The sequence below is a fragment of the Sceloporus occidentalis genome, unplaced genomic scaffold (assembly GCF_023333645.1).
Source record: "Sceloporus occidentalis isolate IW3139 unplaced genomic scaffold, rSceOcc1.0.p SCAF_18, whole genome shotgun sequence".
Taxonomy (NCBI): domain Eukaryota; kingdom Metazoa; phylum Chordata; class Lepidosauria; order Squamata; family Phrynosomatidae; genus Sceloporus; species Sceloporus occidentalis.
Genome location: NW_028316998.1, coordinates 14854584 through 14872921, shown reverse-complemented (window position 1 = coordinate 14872921; position 18338 = coordinate 14854584). Strand labels below are relative to the sequence as shown.

The window sequence follows — 18338 nt, the reverse complement described above, 5'->3', positions numbered from 1 at the left end:
TACATGGTATAAGACACTTTTAAAGAGTTACAATAAAAGGCAAGCTCCTTCACTATTAAGAGACACTTGACACATTTTAACATTTACACAGGGTTAACTTTATTTTTTTCTTTTTTTTTTTCTTCTTCGCCGTTATGTGCCGATCCTCGCTCTTCTTATGGTGATACTGTGATGACAGAGTTACAAGGGAGTACTCTCTGTTTAATGAACAGTACTTTGGGATCCATAATTATTGTTGAAAGTATGGAAATGAATGTGTGTGTTAGGAAACTTCTATATGCGAGCTCGAATATCCTACAATGGAAATATTACATAGCTAATGAAAGAATCGATTAGATTTGCTACATTAAATGTTCAGGGTTTGAATTTACCACAAAAAAGATTCTTTTTATTTGATTATATGAATAAACAGCACATCGATGTATGTGCAATCCAAGAAACCCACTTACTGAATGGGGACATTAACAGATTGAATAATAAAAAATATACAGTAAAAGAATATTCCTCTTTATTAGATAAAAAGAAAAGAGGCGTGGCTATTATAATATCTAATAAAATTAGAACAGAGATATTGTATGTACAGAAAGATAATAGTGCCAGATACGTCTTTTTTTGTGTGTAAATTGGAAGACAAACTATACTCTATATTAAACATATATGCCCCTAACTCAAAGCAAATTCATTTTGTTAACAGCACTTTACAAAAGATTGAAAGATATATTCAGGGAACTTTTATATGCATGGGAGATTTTAATTGTGTTATTGATCCAGATATGGATAAAAAAATTATCATAAAAACTAGCCAGAATAACAATCAGCCTGCCCTTTGGAAGGCATTTAGAGAGACCTTGGGAAAATATAAATTATATGATATATGGAGAACCCTAAGGCCAGCTGAAAAAGATTTTACCTTTTTTTCTCATCGACACAAATCCTTCTCAAGAATAGACTTAATACTGACTAAAGCAGAAACAGTTAAAGATTGTAAAGATATTCTAATTAATAATGTAGCTTGGTCAGATCATGACTCAGTCACTCTTGAAATGTTAAAGAAATATAGATATGAGCCTAGATCTTGGAGATTGGATAACTTTTTATTGGCAAGAAAAGATATTTGTGAACATCTTCTTTTAAAGACTGAACAATTTTTTCAAGAAAATCTGACAGACGATATAACACTAGGAAACGTATGGGGTGCATATAAATGTGTCATGAGAGGTTTTTTAATTGGAAAAGCTGCCTTTATTAGAAACAATGGTAAAAAAAAAAAACTTGTCAGAATTATATATTTCATTGAGCAATTTGAAAACTAAGTGTATAGAACAACCCAATGATATATTAGTGGCAAATATGATACAAATTAAAAAAGATATTGAAGAAATTCTTGTTTCTAAAGCAAATTATAATTTAGTTAAAATGAAACAAAAATTCTACTATGTTGGTAACAGAGCCGATAAATTACTTTCTAACCAATTAAAAAAACGAAACTTAAAAGCTCGTATATTTAAAATCAAAGATGGAAATGATTACTTGTATAATCCGAAAGAGATAGGAAAGGCCTTCGGTGAATTTTATTCAACTTTATACAATATTCCTGATCAAGAGCAAGATAAGGAAATTTTTAAGAAATACTTATTAGATTCTAAATTACCTAAAATTTCAAAAGAACAGGCGACACAGTTGGATAAGCCATTTACAGAAGATGAGGTCTGGAAGGCGATAAAATCATCAAAATTAAATAAAGCTCCCGGACCAGATGGCTTTACAGCATTATTCTATAAAAAACTTATTACATTACTATCACCCCAACTAACAAATATATATAATTATATTAAAAACACCAAGAATTTCCCTAATGGAATGCTAGAGGCCTTCATTCTCCCAATACCAAAACCTGGTAAAGACGGCACAGAAGTGGCTAATTATAGACCGATTTCACTAATTAACGTGGATACAAAAATATACTAAGCCATTTTAGCTGATCGCGTAAAGGTAATTTGTACCCAATTAATTCATAAAGACCAGACAGGTTTTATTAAAGGAAGACAATCTAATGATAACACTCGCAAAATAATTGACTTAGTGGAATATGTATCCTTATATAAAATTCCCTCTCTATTCTTGGCCCTTGATGCCGAAAAGGCATTCGATAGAGTAAATTGGATCTTCCTTGAAGAATCTTTGCGAAGTTATGGATTGGGAGAAGGGTTTATTGACTCTGTATTAACACTATATACAAATCCGACTAGTAGTAGTAGGCCAGGGCTTCAGCTCAGAATGGTTCAACATAAGTAATGGTACTAGACAAGGCTGCCCGCTAGCACCATTATTATATGCATCCAGGATCAGGAACAATGTTAATATAAAGGGAATAAAGATAGGAGATTTAGAAAACAAGATGAGTTTATATGCAGATGACGTTATGATATATCTATATGATCCAGTTCATTCTTTAAATGCATTAACTAGAGAAATATCTTATTTTAGCAAACTATCTAATTATAAGTTAAATACAAGGAAGTCACAAGCTGTGACAGTATGCATTCCAGATGCGATAAGAGAAAACTTGGAAGAAGCTTATGATTTCTTATGGGAAAAGAATAAGATTGACTATTTGGGCATTACTATTCCACTTAAGATATCATTGAAATTAATTACAATAAATTGCGAGTGGAATTGTTAAAACAAATGTTAGCATGGAAGGGACTGTTTGTGTCTTGGCTAGGCAGAATAAATATTATAAAATCATATATAATCCCTAAATGGCTATACATGTTAAGAATGAACTATTAAGCTCCCGGAATATTGGATACAAGTATTTCAAAAAAATGTAGAGAAATTTATTTGGGTAGATAAGACACCCAGAATTCCCAGGAAAATCTTATATGCAAATAAAATCAAGGGGGGTCTAAATGTGCCCTCCTTAGGGAGATATGCACAGGCTAGCCTACTTATGCACACATTAAAGATCCAATATAAAAATAGTACTAACAAAGATTGGTTTTGCATAGAGCAAGAACTAATAGGAATATCTAATTTAGAATGTCTATTATGGATGCACCATGACAGATTTCATAAAATTTTAGAAACTCTTCCCATTTCTCTTAAAAGTTCAATGATATTTTGGTATTCCTTAAAACATCGAATAGGGTTGAGAAATAGAATAATTTCATCAGCACCGTTAGAGACACTACAGAATAACATTCCATCTTTGAATTTAAGGAAATGGTATAATTTCAGAAATAAAAGAATTAAAGATATATTGAATGTCAACGAGATGCAACCATTTAATCAAATTATAGAGGAGTTTAACTTAACAAATATTGAGTCCTTTACATTAGTAAGGATTAAGTATTATTTAAATAAACATCTATACGTAGAGGACTCAACTATACAGATTAACAATATTTTTTCGCGTGAGATTGTTAAGAAATGCTTGAAGAAATATATTTTTGCCCGAAGTCAGTGAGGAGCCTAGTTGCAGGAAATAGGGAGGGCTCTGTCTGTACCCCACAATGCTTGATTAATTACTGCAAGGTACAGGAAGGACTGGATAGTACAGGCTGGACTGGAGGGTACAAACAAGACTGGTTAGCAGAGAGAGGACCAAGCAGAGGCACCAAGGCAGGACCGCGACTATCCAGATGGGCAGAACAGACTGGTAACTCATGGACAGAGCAGGAGCTACATTATGTTGGCAGGATAGCCATCTGGCAGGGTGCTTGGCTGGATAAACCCTCAGGCACAGAATTTGGCAGGATAGCCCTCAGACAGAGCACTTGGCTGGATAGCCCTCATGCAGGGCGCTTTGCTAGATAGCCCTCGGGCAGGACATTTGGCTGGATAGCCCTTGGGCAGGGCTGGATAGCAACAGATCATGAGGTCAATGACAGAGTCTGAGCACAAGGCTGCAACACTCCACAATGCAAGGGCCTCTTGTGCAAAAAACAGCAGTAGCTAATTATAGGACAGAGTTGCACAGGATAAGGTTGTAAGTTGAAATAGCCACAAAAACAGTAAAATAAGCCTGGGATACAGGGTGAAAGCATGACAATCATGATAACGTGAAAGGGAAAGATAGGGAGAAAAGAGGGGAGATGATATAAAGAGAAAGAGGAGAAATGAGATAAAGTGAAATAGGAGGAGAGTCAAAAAGAAATGGGAGAGACGAAATAAAAAAAGAGGCGAGATAATAACAAAGGGGTATAAAGATGGGCATAAAGGACAGAGATAAGCAGAAAAGGGAGAGCATTATGGGTGCTGGGCAAGACTTGTGGATGCAATTTGGGTGCACAGTCATGCTAGAATAGCAAAGGGTCTTCCCCAAACTGTTCCCACAAAGTTGGAAGAATAGTATTGTCCAAATTGTCTTGGTATGCTGAAGCATTAAGATTTTCCTTTACTGGGCCTAGCCCAAACCCTGATTTCAATAATTAAGAGGTGTGTCCCAATACTTTTGTCCTTATAGCGGGGGAACAAAGCAAGGTCCAAAAAGACATGGGTGGATGAGTTTGGTGTGGAAGAACTTGGCTGGCCCGCACAGAGCCCTCACCTCAAACCCATAGAACACCTTTGGGATGAACTAGAACAGAGATTGGGAGCCAGGCCTTCTTGTCCAACACCAGTGCCTGACCTTACAAATGCTCTACCCAATGAATGGGCAAAACGTTCCACAGAAACACTCCAAAATCTAGTGGAAACCATGTCCTGTGGTCCGATGAGACCAAGATAAACTTATTTGGTTCAGATGGTGTCAAGCGTGTATATAATATACACCTGTGTGTGTAATCTCATCTGCTTCACAGTGTGTCCCTGAATGGCAGAAACAAATGTGGTCACCCTATCTGGAAGCCTTCCTTGCCCTGGGCTCTGCAAACCTTAAGGGGAGGTGTATAGACTACTCATGAACTTCACAAGGCAGGATCACCTTTGTTAACAGTCATTTATACAGAACAATTTGGCAACCAGCAGAAACAAATAATTTGGTTGGTATCTTAAAACCACTTTTCAAACTTTGCACCAGAAATATGCTAAAGGTCATTTACAGAGTATGGTTTTTGCAATAGGGTTTGCAAGATCTGCTGACAAGTGGAATGTGTGGCCACTTTTAACCAACATAAACTATTCATATTTTTGCTTAATGCAAATGGGATGTGAAAATAAAACCATCTGTTGTGGTTTTGTGATAAATTAGGCTGCGCTTTTTGTCAGCGCTATTTGCTAATGAATGCAGATAGATTAATCATCTGCAGTCTGTATTTTTTATGTTCAACAAAGTAGCTGCAAAAGACTTTGGTTTCATTTTAAATTAAATGTAAAAATATACTGTGTGCTATTAAAAAGTAATACCATTACATAAAATGTTTTGGTACATTTATTTTTTTCACTTTTATGACACATTGTTTTTAAAATGTATGTTACATAACAATGTTGAAAAAAACTGTTGAGTAAATTTAGTTTAGGATTTACAGTTATTCTCAACTATGTTGATCCAGATTAAACTTTCTTCAAGTTCATGACAATTTTGCTCAGTAAAACGGAATATTATTTTTATGACTCTAAGGATAGGTTTCCACTTGGGTTTTTGTCCTGCGTTATTTTCTTGATGAAAAACGCCAGGAAAAACGCCAAGAAAACTGCCACTGCATTTAGCTGCGTTTTGGCGTTTTTTTCTGGAGCTTTTTCTGGCGTTTTAGCCTTTCTGTAGAAATTGCTTTTTTGACCTTAGGCAGTTTTTCCAGCCTTTACACGTTAGAATTGTCACCCAGCTAAAAGGGATTAGGATAAATGGCAAGTATCTGCCCCCTCCTGATGTCATTTCCTTGGTAGAGTTCTACTTTAACGCCCCGGCGGACCATTTTGTCTCTTTTCTGTGGTTTGTAAGGCATGCTTTATTCTGAATGTCTGCTCCTCTAGGAAGATTGGCCCCAAATGATGGTGCAAATTGTTTGCTGTTGGTTTTGGCACGCAGGATCCAGTTGGGTATGTTTGTTTGTAATGCCATGTTTGTTCCAATTCAATATGAACTTTGTTTTGTGTGAAACTGTTTGTTTCCAGCCTATTTCTCGTAGGACACACAGATACTGGGTCCATCCTCTGCACTGTAACTGTGGAAAAAAATGCCATAAAAAACGCCAAGGCAAAACCCACATGGCTTTTTTTATGGCGTTTTTTCTCTCCCATAGACTTCTATTGGAGAAAAACGCCAAGATTTCCTTGCAAAAAACGTGTCAACATGCTGCGATTTTGAAAAATTGCCACAGAGCCCAAAAAAGCAGAAAAACGCCAAAGAGGAGTGAAAAAACATCAAACAGAAAAACGCCAAGTGGATATGGCATTGTGCGATTTCTTATTGAAGAACAGCTAACATCTGGCCGCGGCCGTGTGGCTGAATTGGCGTTATTATGGGCGTTTTTAGCAAAAAAAAAACAAGTGGAAACCTAGCCTAAAGGCGGCCAGAATAATCACCGGGACAAAGTTCATTCTTAAAAGCCACTGCAATACCTGAAATCACTACCTACATAGGCAGTGTAATTCAAAGCTTTACATCCCTCACTGTGACCAATGACCTCCATTCAAGATAGGACTTTAATATCAGGCCCCTAGAGGCCTAAAGTTATGAGAGGTTATTGTTTGAGTAGCATTTATATATAATATACAAATCAATAAAAATATGGAAAAATAGTAACACATTGTTAAATAATAATAATTTAAAAAACCTAGATTAACATAGGGGCCAGAGGCATACAAGCCAATAGCAACCATCCTAGCTAAAGTCCAGCAAAATCCTGCTAAGCAGTAATTGCACATTTACTATGATAAGATGTGTATTTAACAAGATAAAATTAGCTGGATGTGGTGCTATTCTTTCGATATATTAATATTTGACTACATTGCTAGGCTGGAGCGTAGTGATCATTTTTACACACAAGGGGGAGCAGTTGCAGATGTTACCATATTTTCAGGATGTAGTGACTGTCTGCTGTGAGCAGTGCGGTGATGCTTCTATTCCCCTGTTATTAACATACAAACATCTAGTTAGGTTACAGGCTGAGACTCCTGGATGTTCAGATACGTGGAATAGTCTTTCAGCTGTGGTTAATTCGGAGAGGGAATTTGGACATGTGTGCGATAGGCATAAACCTATTATAAATATAAGAAAATACCAAGTGAGATTTGAGGTTTTACAGAAGGTAGAATACGCACACTGGATGGACCTAGAGGTTCTTTTCAGCTGTCATGTTCGGTTTCTGCATTTGTACAATGTAGCTTCAACCAGATGTGTAATTTATTTCCACTGATTAATGACTCCTATTTACTAATTTTGTTTTGTCTTATAGGTAGGCATGACCTTTCTATGATAGTTACCATAAAATAAATGGCAATTCATAATTTCCAAGAAAATATAGCACTAATACATGATTTAAAAATAAGATATCACCTTAAAGTTCTATTTATTCATGTCTGGTTTGTACTGACAGTTCCATATGGACTAATTCCCGACAGTCAACAGTTTTGTCTGTTGTGCGCCAGAAGTGGGGTCTTCATATACAAATAAAAGGTAATAATAATAATAATAAAAATAATAATAACAAGGAACACGTTGGCAAATGCTCAGCCTTGCATTCCCCATCTTCGATCCAATATAACAATAAGCAGACAGAAGTGAAACAAGACACGTTGATGGGGACACCGAACACTAGCATCAGACAGCAAGAATGGTGCATTCTGATTAATAACCACTGTTTCCAGCATCACCTCAGTGACATTTTGGCACAGGTTGAGAGTGATTGAAACACTTTTGTGGGTTTAGGCTTTGAAAACAATAAAATATGCAAAAACACAATTGAAAACAAACTACCTTGCCAGATGCAAAAATATTTGTTTGGGCTATTTGGTGGTGCCAACAAAGTAAGACGTTCGATAGTTCAAATTAGTCACTTGTGGTAAGAAACCTCACCGCTCTACGCTAAATTTATCATTTCATTGCAGAATAAGAATGTAATTTGAGAACAACTTCAAACATTCCCACAGCTAATAGAATTCACAACAGAACTCTGTCTCAGAGTGCAGCAGTTCAGAAGAAACAGATCATTTTTACTATGCATATCTTTTTTTCTTTACTCTCACAACAGAGGAAAATCACATGGAATGAGCAAACAAGACAGGAGGGCCTCAATGGAGGACAATGGGACTCTGTTTGCCCCATTTAACATTTTAGCCTTTTCCCACCTAGTCTTTTTTCCTCTCACAGCCAAGCCTTTTTCTCCCCAAGCTCCTTTCTCCTTCAGATCCCCCTTTCTAAATCATTGCCCCTTCTAGACACCTTACATTTACCCATAAACTATTTGATCCTTTTCACCAAACATTTTTCCTTACGCTTCCCTCTAACCTATATCCTTTTTTCTCTGCCCCAAAACTTCCCCCTTTGTATTTATCATTAACTTTTCGGCCTAACATCTTTTTTTCCCTTCAGTATAGTTCTACTTTGTTCACTGTTCCAAGCCTTCTCCATACTTTTTCTTTCCATCATTCTGGTACAGGTTGATCTTAGTTTCATCTGTCCAAAGATTGCTGTTCCAGAACTGGGCTGGCTTTTTTAGATGTTTTTTTTGGCAGAGTGTAATCTGTAATCTACTCTTAAGGTTTATGAATGGTTTGCATCTTGTGATGAACCCTCTGTATCTGCTCTTGTGAAGTCTTCTCTTTATGGAAGACTTGGATAATAATATGACTACCAGCATTCTTCACTTGGCTGGATGTTGTACAGGGTTTTTTCTTTACCATGGAAAGGATCCTACGATCATCTACCACTGTTGTCTTCCATGGATGCCCAGGCCTTTTTGTGTTGCAGAGCTCATCAGTGAGTTCTTTTTCCTCAGAATGTACGAAACTGTAGATTTGGCTACGTCTCTGATTTTTTCTTTTTTTGCAGCCTCAGGATTGCCTGCTTCACTTGCATTGAGAGCTCCTTTGACCACATGTTGTGAGTTTATAGCAACAGCTTCCAAATGCGAATGCCACACCTTGAATCAACTCCAGACCTTTTACCTGCTTAATTGATGAAGAAAAAACAAAGGAATAGCCCACACCTATCAATGAAACAGCTTTTGAGACAATTGTCCAATTACTTTTTGTCCCTTGAAAAAGAGGGGGCTACATATTAAAAATTTAATTTAAACTTTAATTGCTAAACCCTTCCTCCAATTTGAATGTGAATACCCTGCCTCAAATTAAAAGCCCTTTAAAACCATATATTTATTATTTAACTGTAATTTGAATTTATTTTCATAAACAGTTAAAATAACAAAACTTGTGCCAGTGTCCAAATAGTTCCAAACCTAACTGTGAGTGCCTTGTATAATATATTGTATAAAATAATGTTCTGCAATGTTACACCAATTTAACTTTTTGTCTTTTATGTACTGTCTAATATATTTTCATATGTTTTATTGTGACGTTAAACAGTACTATAGCTCTCTTATGTATGAGTTTATCTCTGTTTGACTTTCCAAACCCTATGCACTGGATGAGCTTTACAGTGGTATGATATGTACTGTATTAATGTATCCGTACATTTTCAGTGATGTGACTACCTGTATAACCTCATAGCTCACAGCTGTAACATCTGTTAGTACAGAGGTCCCAAGTCTCCCGGAAATGCGGTTGTTTTTCCCGTCTCTCTGATGCTTTTAAGAATATTCTTGATGCATAGCCCATTGCTGCAAAACCATAGATGCTTCTCCCTGGTATCAGCACCATTGTAACCAGGCCTCCCAGAGGTCTTCCGCAAAGGGGCAGAAGCTCCATGCACATGCTGTCCCCCGAATGGCTTTCCCTTAGCCATGGTGCTCTACCCTTTTGCAGAAGTACTCCCAGAAGCCAGAATAATGGAGAGAGTGGTGCAGAAACACTTCTCTTTCTCCACAAATCCCACAGGGACAGCCTCTCCCCCATGTTCCTCCAATCGGGGGAGAGGGTTTACATGGAGGCTCTGGGAGGCATTATTAATGGAGCTGATACTGGAGACAAGTCGACTAAGAAAGAAGACCGAACAAAATAAGACTAAGCGGAGCTGCATAAAAGGAGATGGGGACATGGAAGTGGTTGGTGGAGAGGTGGGGGAACATTGAGAAAAAGTGTGAGAGAGTATGTGGTAAGAGTGAGAGAACATGAGAGAGTGAGAGAACATGAGAGAGTAAGAGTCTGAGAGAGTGATTGCGAATGTGAGACTGCCTGAGTAAGAGCATGAAAGAGTGAAAAAGCAACAAAATGCAAATGAAAATTCACAGCCCTCTGATTTGATTTAATTTGTTTCATTTGGGGTTCTTCCTCGTTTTGGGGTATTCATACAAATGAAAAAATTTGAATCCGAGGTCTAAAGAAGAATACAAAGTCTAATTTGAACTAAAAAATATTTGCTGATCATTTAATCTGGAGCCACATGGCCACTCTCCATAAACTCTAGTGAATTCTTTAACCTTTATACACAAAGATAAATCAACATTGCATCAGTTTAAAAAATAAATACCATCAGAATGTTGTTCTTCCTTCTGTCTGTGAAAAACTGGTGCCCAGGCCTCACCTTTAATGGTAATTAATGTTGATATACTGCATGAGACAATTCATTTTATTAATAAAAAGTTATTCTGATGCCAAGATTGAGAAGTGGTGTTGTCACCATACAACCAAATGAATGGCTCAACATTCTTGACTATGACATTGGCGATAAGGCCATGTTTTAAATGTTACACCAGGCTCACTGTGTATGTATGACATGTAGGTCTTTTCATTGTTGCTCATTATTTTACCATGGAAAAGTATTTCTAATGTGTTTCAAATGTATCTTTTGAATTTCCACAAATTGTATTGTAAGGACCCCCTATGAATAATTGGCTAGGATAGGTGTGAAAGCTCTAGGAGATGAGAGTTGCCATTGTAGTTATATCTTAGAATTGAAACACCCTCTAGAGGCAATTGCTGGTAAATTTTAACAATTTAAAACAAAGGTAATATTCTTCTGTGAATGAACATAATACACATGTGAATACACATTGTAACATACAAACTTAGTATCTGTGTTATAAACACTACTTATATGTACATTTTTACACAACTGTGTCTTCAGCCTGTTGGGGGGAGGCCCGAGACCCCCTGGCAGCAATGTGATTCACCACGGGGGCCTGTTCTCCCCAACCAGTCCTGGAGGCTGCAGCTGCTGATCGGGCAGGCTGTGTGCCCCTCACAGCTGCGCCTGAGGCGAGTGTCTCTCTCGCCTCACCCTTCCTACGGCCCTGTTTTTAAAGCTGGATTCTAAGCTTTGCAATAATAAATATGTTAAATTGTAGTAATATTGTAGTAATATTCCGTCTATAATGAGTACCGAATGCGCTAAACAACCCATATCATGAGATATTAATTTATAAAGTGTTACCATATCCCACATAATATGTGCTATGTAGCATACAAATTATGAAAACAAATGAAGATTCATTCTAATATTGATAGAACGATAGAACTGGATTGAATTCTTCATCTGCTATTATTGTGTATCAAAAGTGTTATTTTTAGAAAGTCCAGGAGAGGGCACTACAGTATAATACACTTGGCAATGCGTAATATGTTTTCCACTGCAATAGAACAAGTGAGCTAAAATTAACACACACACAGGTTTAAAGATTTTGTCAACATTAGCAGCCCTCCATGTGCTTTACCAGCAATTGCCTCTAGAGGGTGTTTCAATTCTAAGATATAACTACAATGGCAACTCTCATCTCCTAGAGCTTTCACACCTATCCTAGCCAATTATTCATAGGGGGTCCTTACAATACAATTTGTGGAAATTCAAAAGATACATTTAAAACACATTAGAAATACTTTTCCATGGTAAAATAATGAGCAACAATGAAAAGACCTTTCAATGTAACATTGCGTTGTCTGTCATACACACACAGTAAGCCTGGTGTAACATTCAAAACATGGCCTTATCGCCAATGTCATAGTCAAGGATGTTGAGCCATTCATTTGGCTGTATGGTGACAACACCACTTCTCAATCTTGGCATCAGAATAACTTTTTATTAATAAAATGAATTGTCTCATGCAGTATATCAACATTAATTACCATTAAAGGTGAGGCCTGGGCACCAGTTTTTCACAGACAGAAGGAAGAACAACATTCTGATGGTATTTATTTTTTAAACTGATGCAATGTTGATTTATCTTTGTGTATAAAGGTTAAAGAATTCACTAGAGTTTATGGAGAGTGGCCATGTGGCTCCAGATTAAATGGTCAGCTTGAGCCAATGATGTCATTTACAATAGGGTGGAAGGTTGAGCCGTTTCTAACTGTCTCCAGCCATCCTTAATTAGAAATGTTGTTCTGTTTGTATATGATTAAATGACACAGGACAATAAAACAGTATTAATAGAAGTGTACTGTCACAATGACACGTTTGAATGCAAAAGTTAAAACAATAGTGAGGAACTAGCTCAGAAGAAAAGGAAAAAGCTCCACCTATATCTTATATTCATATGAGTCTTTTGCATGGTTATTTATATAGCTGAATGTCATCATGCTGAGGCCGTGGACTACATGTTCTGCTCTCCTGTAATTGTTCCCTAAAGTATAAATATGTTTCTGCTTGCTGGGTTACAACAATTGATTCCATTTGTGTTCCAGTAGCTACACTGTCTTAGGAAAGAAAGACAATCATATGACCTGTAATAGTGTTGGTTTTAGCATTTCCAAAAACCATACTTGGGAACTCTCTGGCTCTGGCTACCTGGAGCCCTCTTGCAGGAATGCGGTCCCGCTGATGTTGGTGGGCAGTTACAGGACACACGCAATTTTTGTAGGGGAAGTGGTCTGGGAGGGGGTGCGCCGCAGTGCCGCTCCCATGACCTGGAGTTTCCCTGCAATGACCCAGATTCTAGGTATGCCAATAACTAAGTCTATAATTGGAATGGGTAGGGTGGGGCGCTGTATAAAAGCCATAATAGTGACCACAGTTGTGGCTATGCAAGTTAAGTTGGCACTTTGTACTGTGCATGTATGGACAGTATACTTATTCTGCTTTCATTAGGGTCAGGGAGGGGAGTTGGAAAACAAGACAACCCTTGGCAACCCCATCCACAGAACCAAGGTTCACCATGTATAGAGCCAGTCATATCCAATTAAACCAATATTAATAAGTTAAGAGAAGAGGCTTTCAGGTTAAACAATGTCCCATATGCAGGTTACTTTTGTCATTCAATTAGTTTATTTGGACTTAAGATTCACTTGCAATTCTGAAAAAAACAACCTTGTCGAGTGCGTACTTTATTCTGACCCCAGATCCGCGGCACTGCTGTACAGCTGACTAAGCCTAGGGGCTTCTTACCTTCACCCATGCTCATGCTCTCTCACACTATCACTCGCTCACACTCTCTCACATTCTCATTAACTCTCTCATATTCTTATCCACTCTCTCTCACGCTCTCTCTCAACGTCACCCTAACTTCTTTGTTGACTGCTTCCATTTCCCTGTCTTCTCTTCAGCTCTGTGTCTATTGCCTCTTCTTGTTCTTCTGTCTTCCTTCTTTGCATGAGACTATGCCTTTTTATTTACCCTGCAATGCGTAAGTGAGAAAATTAGCAGCTCCATTGCCCTGAATGTCACACTTCTGCTAATGGCAGATACACTTTTTTCTGTACATAATACTTCATCTATGTGTGAGCCATATGTAAAGCTTTGTCATTGACACAAGTCTAGAATGAATCTCACAATTCACTAAATTAGTCTAAGCTAAAAAAATAAAAATAGATTTTAAATTTCAGCCTGATGATTATATACGTTTCTTCAAGTAAATGTATGTGCTTGGGTAACTTATAGTTCTGTGATGATATCCTTTGCTCATCTATGTTAGATAACATTACATATATCTAATTTCAGTGAGCCCTCTCTTCCAGTAAAGTACAGGAAGCCTGTTCCTGTCCAGACCTTGTGTTTTCTTCTCACATTCCTGACATTTTTGGTAGCTGTTGTGACATGTATCTGAATTCCATTCCTGACCCCTTGAATCTCCTTTCTCCCAGCAGTATTAACTTTTCCATTGGATGGTCTGATGTACTAATCTTAATATGTGAATAACATATGCACTTAAGCATATGTTGATTGCTCTACCATGTAGAGTGAAAGCTTTTTTTGGTCACCATAAGTTTGCAGAATTTGTGTATTGATTTGTGTATGTGTGTGTTATCCTACCTGAGAACTTCCCAGGGTAGGCTACCCAGAGTTCTCCCTCTTCTGATGTGGTGGCTTTGAGAGAGGGTGGGGCTAGCTGCTTGAGGGGCGGGGTTAGCCATGGGAGGTGTGATTACCTGCAGAAACATGTGAGGGCTTTCTCGGAGAAAGAGGAAAGTGACCTGGAAATGCAGCTCCTCACCCAGAGTCTTCGGGTCAAATCCACAGAGTTCCACTGAATTGTTATTAATGGAAAAATACGTATAATTTAACCCATCAAACAAGAAGACTTTATTACACTTTCAGACAAGAGTGTTTTCAGCATTCTTACTATGTTTTTTTCACATTTAATCTACCCATCCAAACTATGTATTATTTCTAGGGCTTTTGCATTTATAGGCATTTATTAGAAGGTACTCATCACTTTATGTATGTTGTATTTCCAAATCACTACCTCACACATCACACGTCACTACCTCACACCTCACACTGGAACTCCTCCATATAGCTGTTTGTACACTGTGCAGGTCATGATATGTCATCCCACAAGACTGACTGGCCGTGCTTGAATAACTTTTGGATAACCCACCCCTGGCCACTTCCAGAAGCATTGCCTCTATTTTTGTGAATTTTACATGTAATCCCATATATAGCATTAACAGTGTAATATTACTTTGGACAGTGTTTATACCATAATTGAAGTGTTTCTATTCACAGAATGGAATTTTGTTCAATCCTTTTGATGAATATCCTTTAGACAGGACTAGATAGTGGTTGTTGAAAATGTTTCTGACAAATGGACCATTTGGTGCAAGGCTGGACCTAGACTAAATGGCACCCAAGTCAAGAATACTTTCTAGCGCCCTTCCATTTTTTGTTTTGTTATCCTGTATCTAGACACTCCAATAACTAACCAAGTGCAACAGCAGCCATCTAAAAGACTTCCAATCAGACCTTGCTAGTACATGATCAGAGATAGTCTGGGGTAAATTGATGGGTACATGTGCTGCACATATAAAGTTATCACTCCCTCTTCATCAGAGGACTGAGCTGCCATCATACAAACCTTTATTGTGTGATCCTAAAGTAAACATCTATGTGGCTATATGGAAATATGGTGGACATTGCTGTAAATTTGTTTCCCAGTGCATTTGTTAGTCTGAGCCCTTTAAACACGTACAACAAGTAACTACCCAGCACTTTGTTCTGGATATTTTACAGGTTACCATATGCAATGGATGTTTTGTCTGTTTTTCATGGTTGTTTTACTGATATAGACACCATGCTGCTCGGATGTAATAATAGCACATTTCCTTTGTCACTTTACTTCTCTTGATGTGTGTTAAATTGCCTTTATGAGCATAAAGGTGCAGCCCATGTAAGTTGTGTATTACCATGGAAACACACACAAATAACCCATGTTTTCTGTAAATGTATTTTTGTTTTATTGATTGATAAATTAATACTGCAGGATTGCTCACAGAGAAGATAATCAGAAGACATTCTTAGTAAACAAGTGCCTTTTTTGTAGAACATCAAATCATATATGCTTTTTAGATCTGAGAAGTCTTGAAAGTTTAAATAACTCAACATTCTACTCTATGAAAATTTGTTCACAAATCTTTGCTGTTGTATTTGCCTATGCTGACAAATACCACCAGCACGTGTACACTCTGGTACAGAGCAGCTGAGTATGTTGATGCTTTACATACTTCTGCTACTACTACTACCACCACTACTAATAATAATAATCATAAAAATCACAGTGTGATTTATAATGCTTATAAGTCCTATCCTTTAAAATGAAATACTGGAATTAAAAGACTACATTATTTATAGTACTATACTGGCTCTTGAATTACTATAGTTATAAGATGATACACACACACACACACATATATATGTATATATATATATATATATATATATATATATATACATATATATACTGTATTTGATTGATTATAAGGCAAGGTTTTTTTCAGACCAAATGCTCTAAAAATACCACTCGTCTTATATTTGAGGTTGTCTTATAATCAGACCTCAAATAGAGGTCTGACTACAAAACTGAGATCCAGATCCCCCACAGCGCTGCAGGGGACCTGGATCCTCCTGTCTGGTAGCAGGTGGATGTCTGCACTATACGCGCAGATAACCTCAGCTGCTGCCCGCACTTCAGCGGAGGTTGTCTACGTGCATCGCGCAGACATTCATTGGCTAATGCCACAGATTATACATAAAAGAGGAAGGTGGGCACACCAGGACTTTTTTTTTTACAGTGGTAGATTAAATTAATTATAGTAGGTTACATTATAAAACTTGATGTTTCAGTCCCAGCTTGGGGACACTCAACTCTTTCTTTCTATAGATAGAAAGAGTACATATATACATATAAGCCCATAACATCAAGATATGGCAGTAACTCACTCACATTATATAAGATTTTGAGGACCTAACCACATTACTTAAAGTACATCATTAAAATAGCAAGACCAGATTTGTAAATAATCTTTGAAGCCAAGGTGCTAAAGAGATTGTCTAAATATTTATCACTTGCATACCACAAAATATTACACATGGTACTTGTAAGTGTTCAAGGGATAAAAACAACCTTGGATTTCCAGTAGAATGTGACAAAATGTTGGTAGCTTTAGCACATTAACAAAAATAGTCATTTAAGGAGACCCAAAGTGTGCCAAAACATCTTAAGGGCCTTTGTGACTCTGAGCCGTGACTAAAGACACCTGTTCGCACAGTGTTCATTAGCCCTGGAACTGTCTTATAAACAAGCAGACATAGACAAAAGGTTCATAAATGGACCATTAAATGCATGTTTGATTTCACAGATGTCCCCCATATGTCATTTTCTACAAGTCAGGTGAGGACCTGTTCAAAAAGATCATTAGTCCAGGCATAGCTAACAGGTCTGATTCTTACTGCTTTGAGTGTCAAAGTGCTGTGACCTCCCATTGACATTCAAACCCTTTAAAAGCCTTTTGCCTCCTTGGCAAGAACTGACATATAATTTATCTGAATACTGAATGCATTTGTATAAATGTGTGCATATATATTTACTTTTCATCCTTCATTTATCCATGCTAAGCCAACCATAATTGCAGAAGGTGGCTTATAAAAGAAAAGCTGTAGGTGTTCTTTGAAGTTTCAAGTTATGCTTTGTAAAAGGTAGACTTGACTTTGAAATAAACTGAAAAAACATAAAATAAATATGCTTTTGTCAGAAAGACAAATCTGTTTACGTTGTAATGAAGATATTCTAAATGAGGATTTTGTAATATGTTTATTATATTTAGTCAAAAAGTCATTGTTATATAGGTATAACTATACAAAATTTGGCATTGGTAAAGTGGGACACCTAACCACCCTACACCACATGCATCCATGTCATGCAATGAGTTATGTTAATTGTGACTTATGGGGAAGTAACAGCATAATCAACTTTATCCATTATCAAATGTAATGAATATATTTAGCTCAAAAATATTTATGAATATTTAATATTAATAAGTAACTTGCGCCCTTTGTTGAGCCCTACCTCCCATGTTTTATAGTAACAGAGCTTATTTTTAAACACGTCAGCAAAATATATTTCAAAGTACATAGTTACATATATTTCAAAGTAGTTTGATCAAGAACAGGTACAGCGTTATAGCTTCTCACCTAAAACATTTGTGTTCACATGTGGCAAAGGAGAAATGTGTTAAAATGTCTGGAATCATCACGGTTGTGTTTCTAGTAGGCGAAGCTGAAGAAGTAGAGTTGTTTTTAGAAAAATACTTGGTTTCTTTACAAACTGAACACACCCTCATAGAATACAAGACCTTCTGTAATCCCATGCAAACCTGACCTCCTCCCCTCTACTTGGAATAACATCATGGATTTAGAGAGACTGATACCCCTTTTAAGCTGTTCATTGATGTGATCCCTGTGAGACATGTACGAGGAATTTCATGAACAAATTATCTGTGATTTAGATGTTAGTAATTCAAGGGCTTTACCATTTCAGGCTATTCATAGCTCTTGATATTTCTGTTTAATGATTTTGAATGCCCTTTACATTTTCTTTCATGCTGTCTTGAGATTTTTAAAGAACACT

The 18338-nt window shown here is 37.1% G+C and overlaps 1 protein-coding gene across 1 annotated transcript in view; it reads left to right on the top strand.

Annotated features, from left to right (window-relative positions):
• The first annotated feature begins 1350 nt into the window (after positions 1-1350).
• Positions 1351-18338, top strand: part of LOC149302695 (enhancer of filamentation 1-like) — a 122603-nt gene continuing 105615 nt past the window's right edge. The window contains exon 1 of the mRNA XM_089482316.1: positions 1351-1707. Within this exon, the coding sequence (XP_089338442.1) occupies positions 1351-1707 (357 nt within the window). The remainder of the gene's footprint in view (positions 1708-18338) is intronic.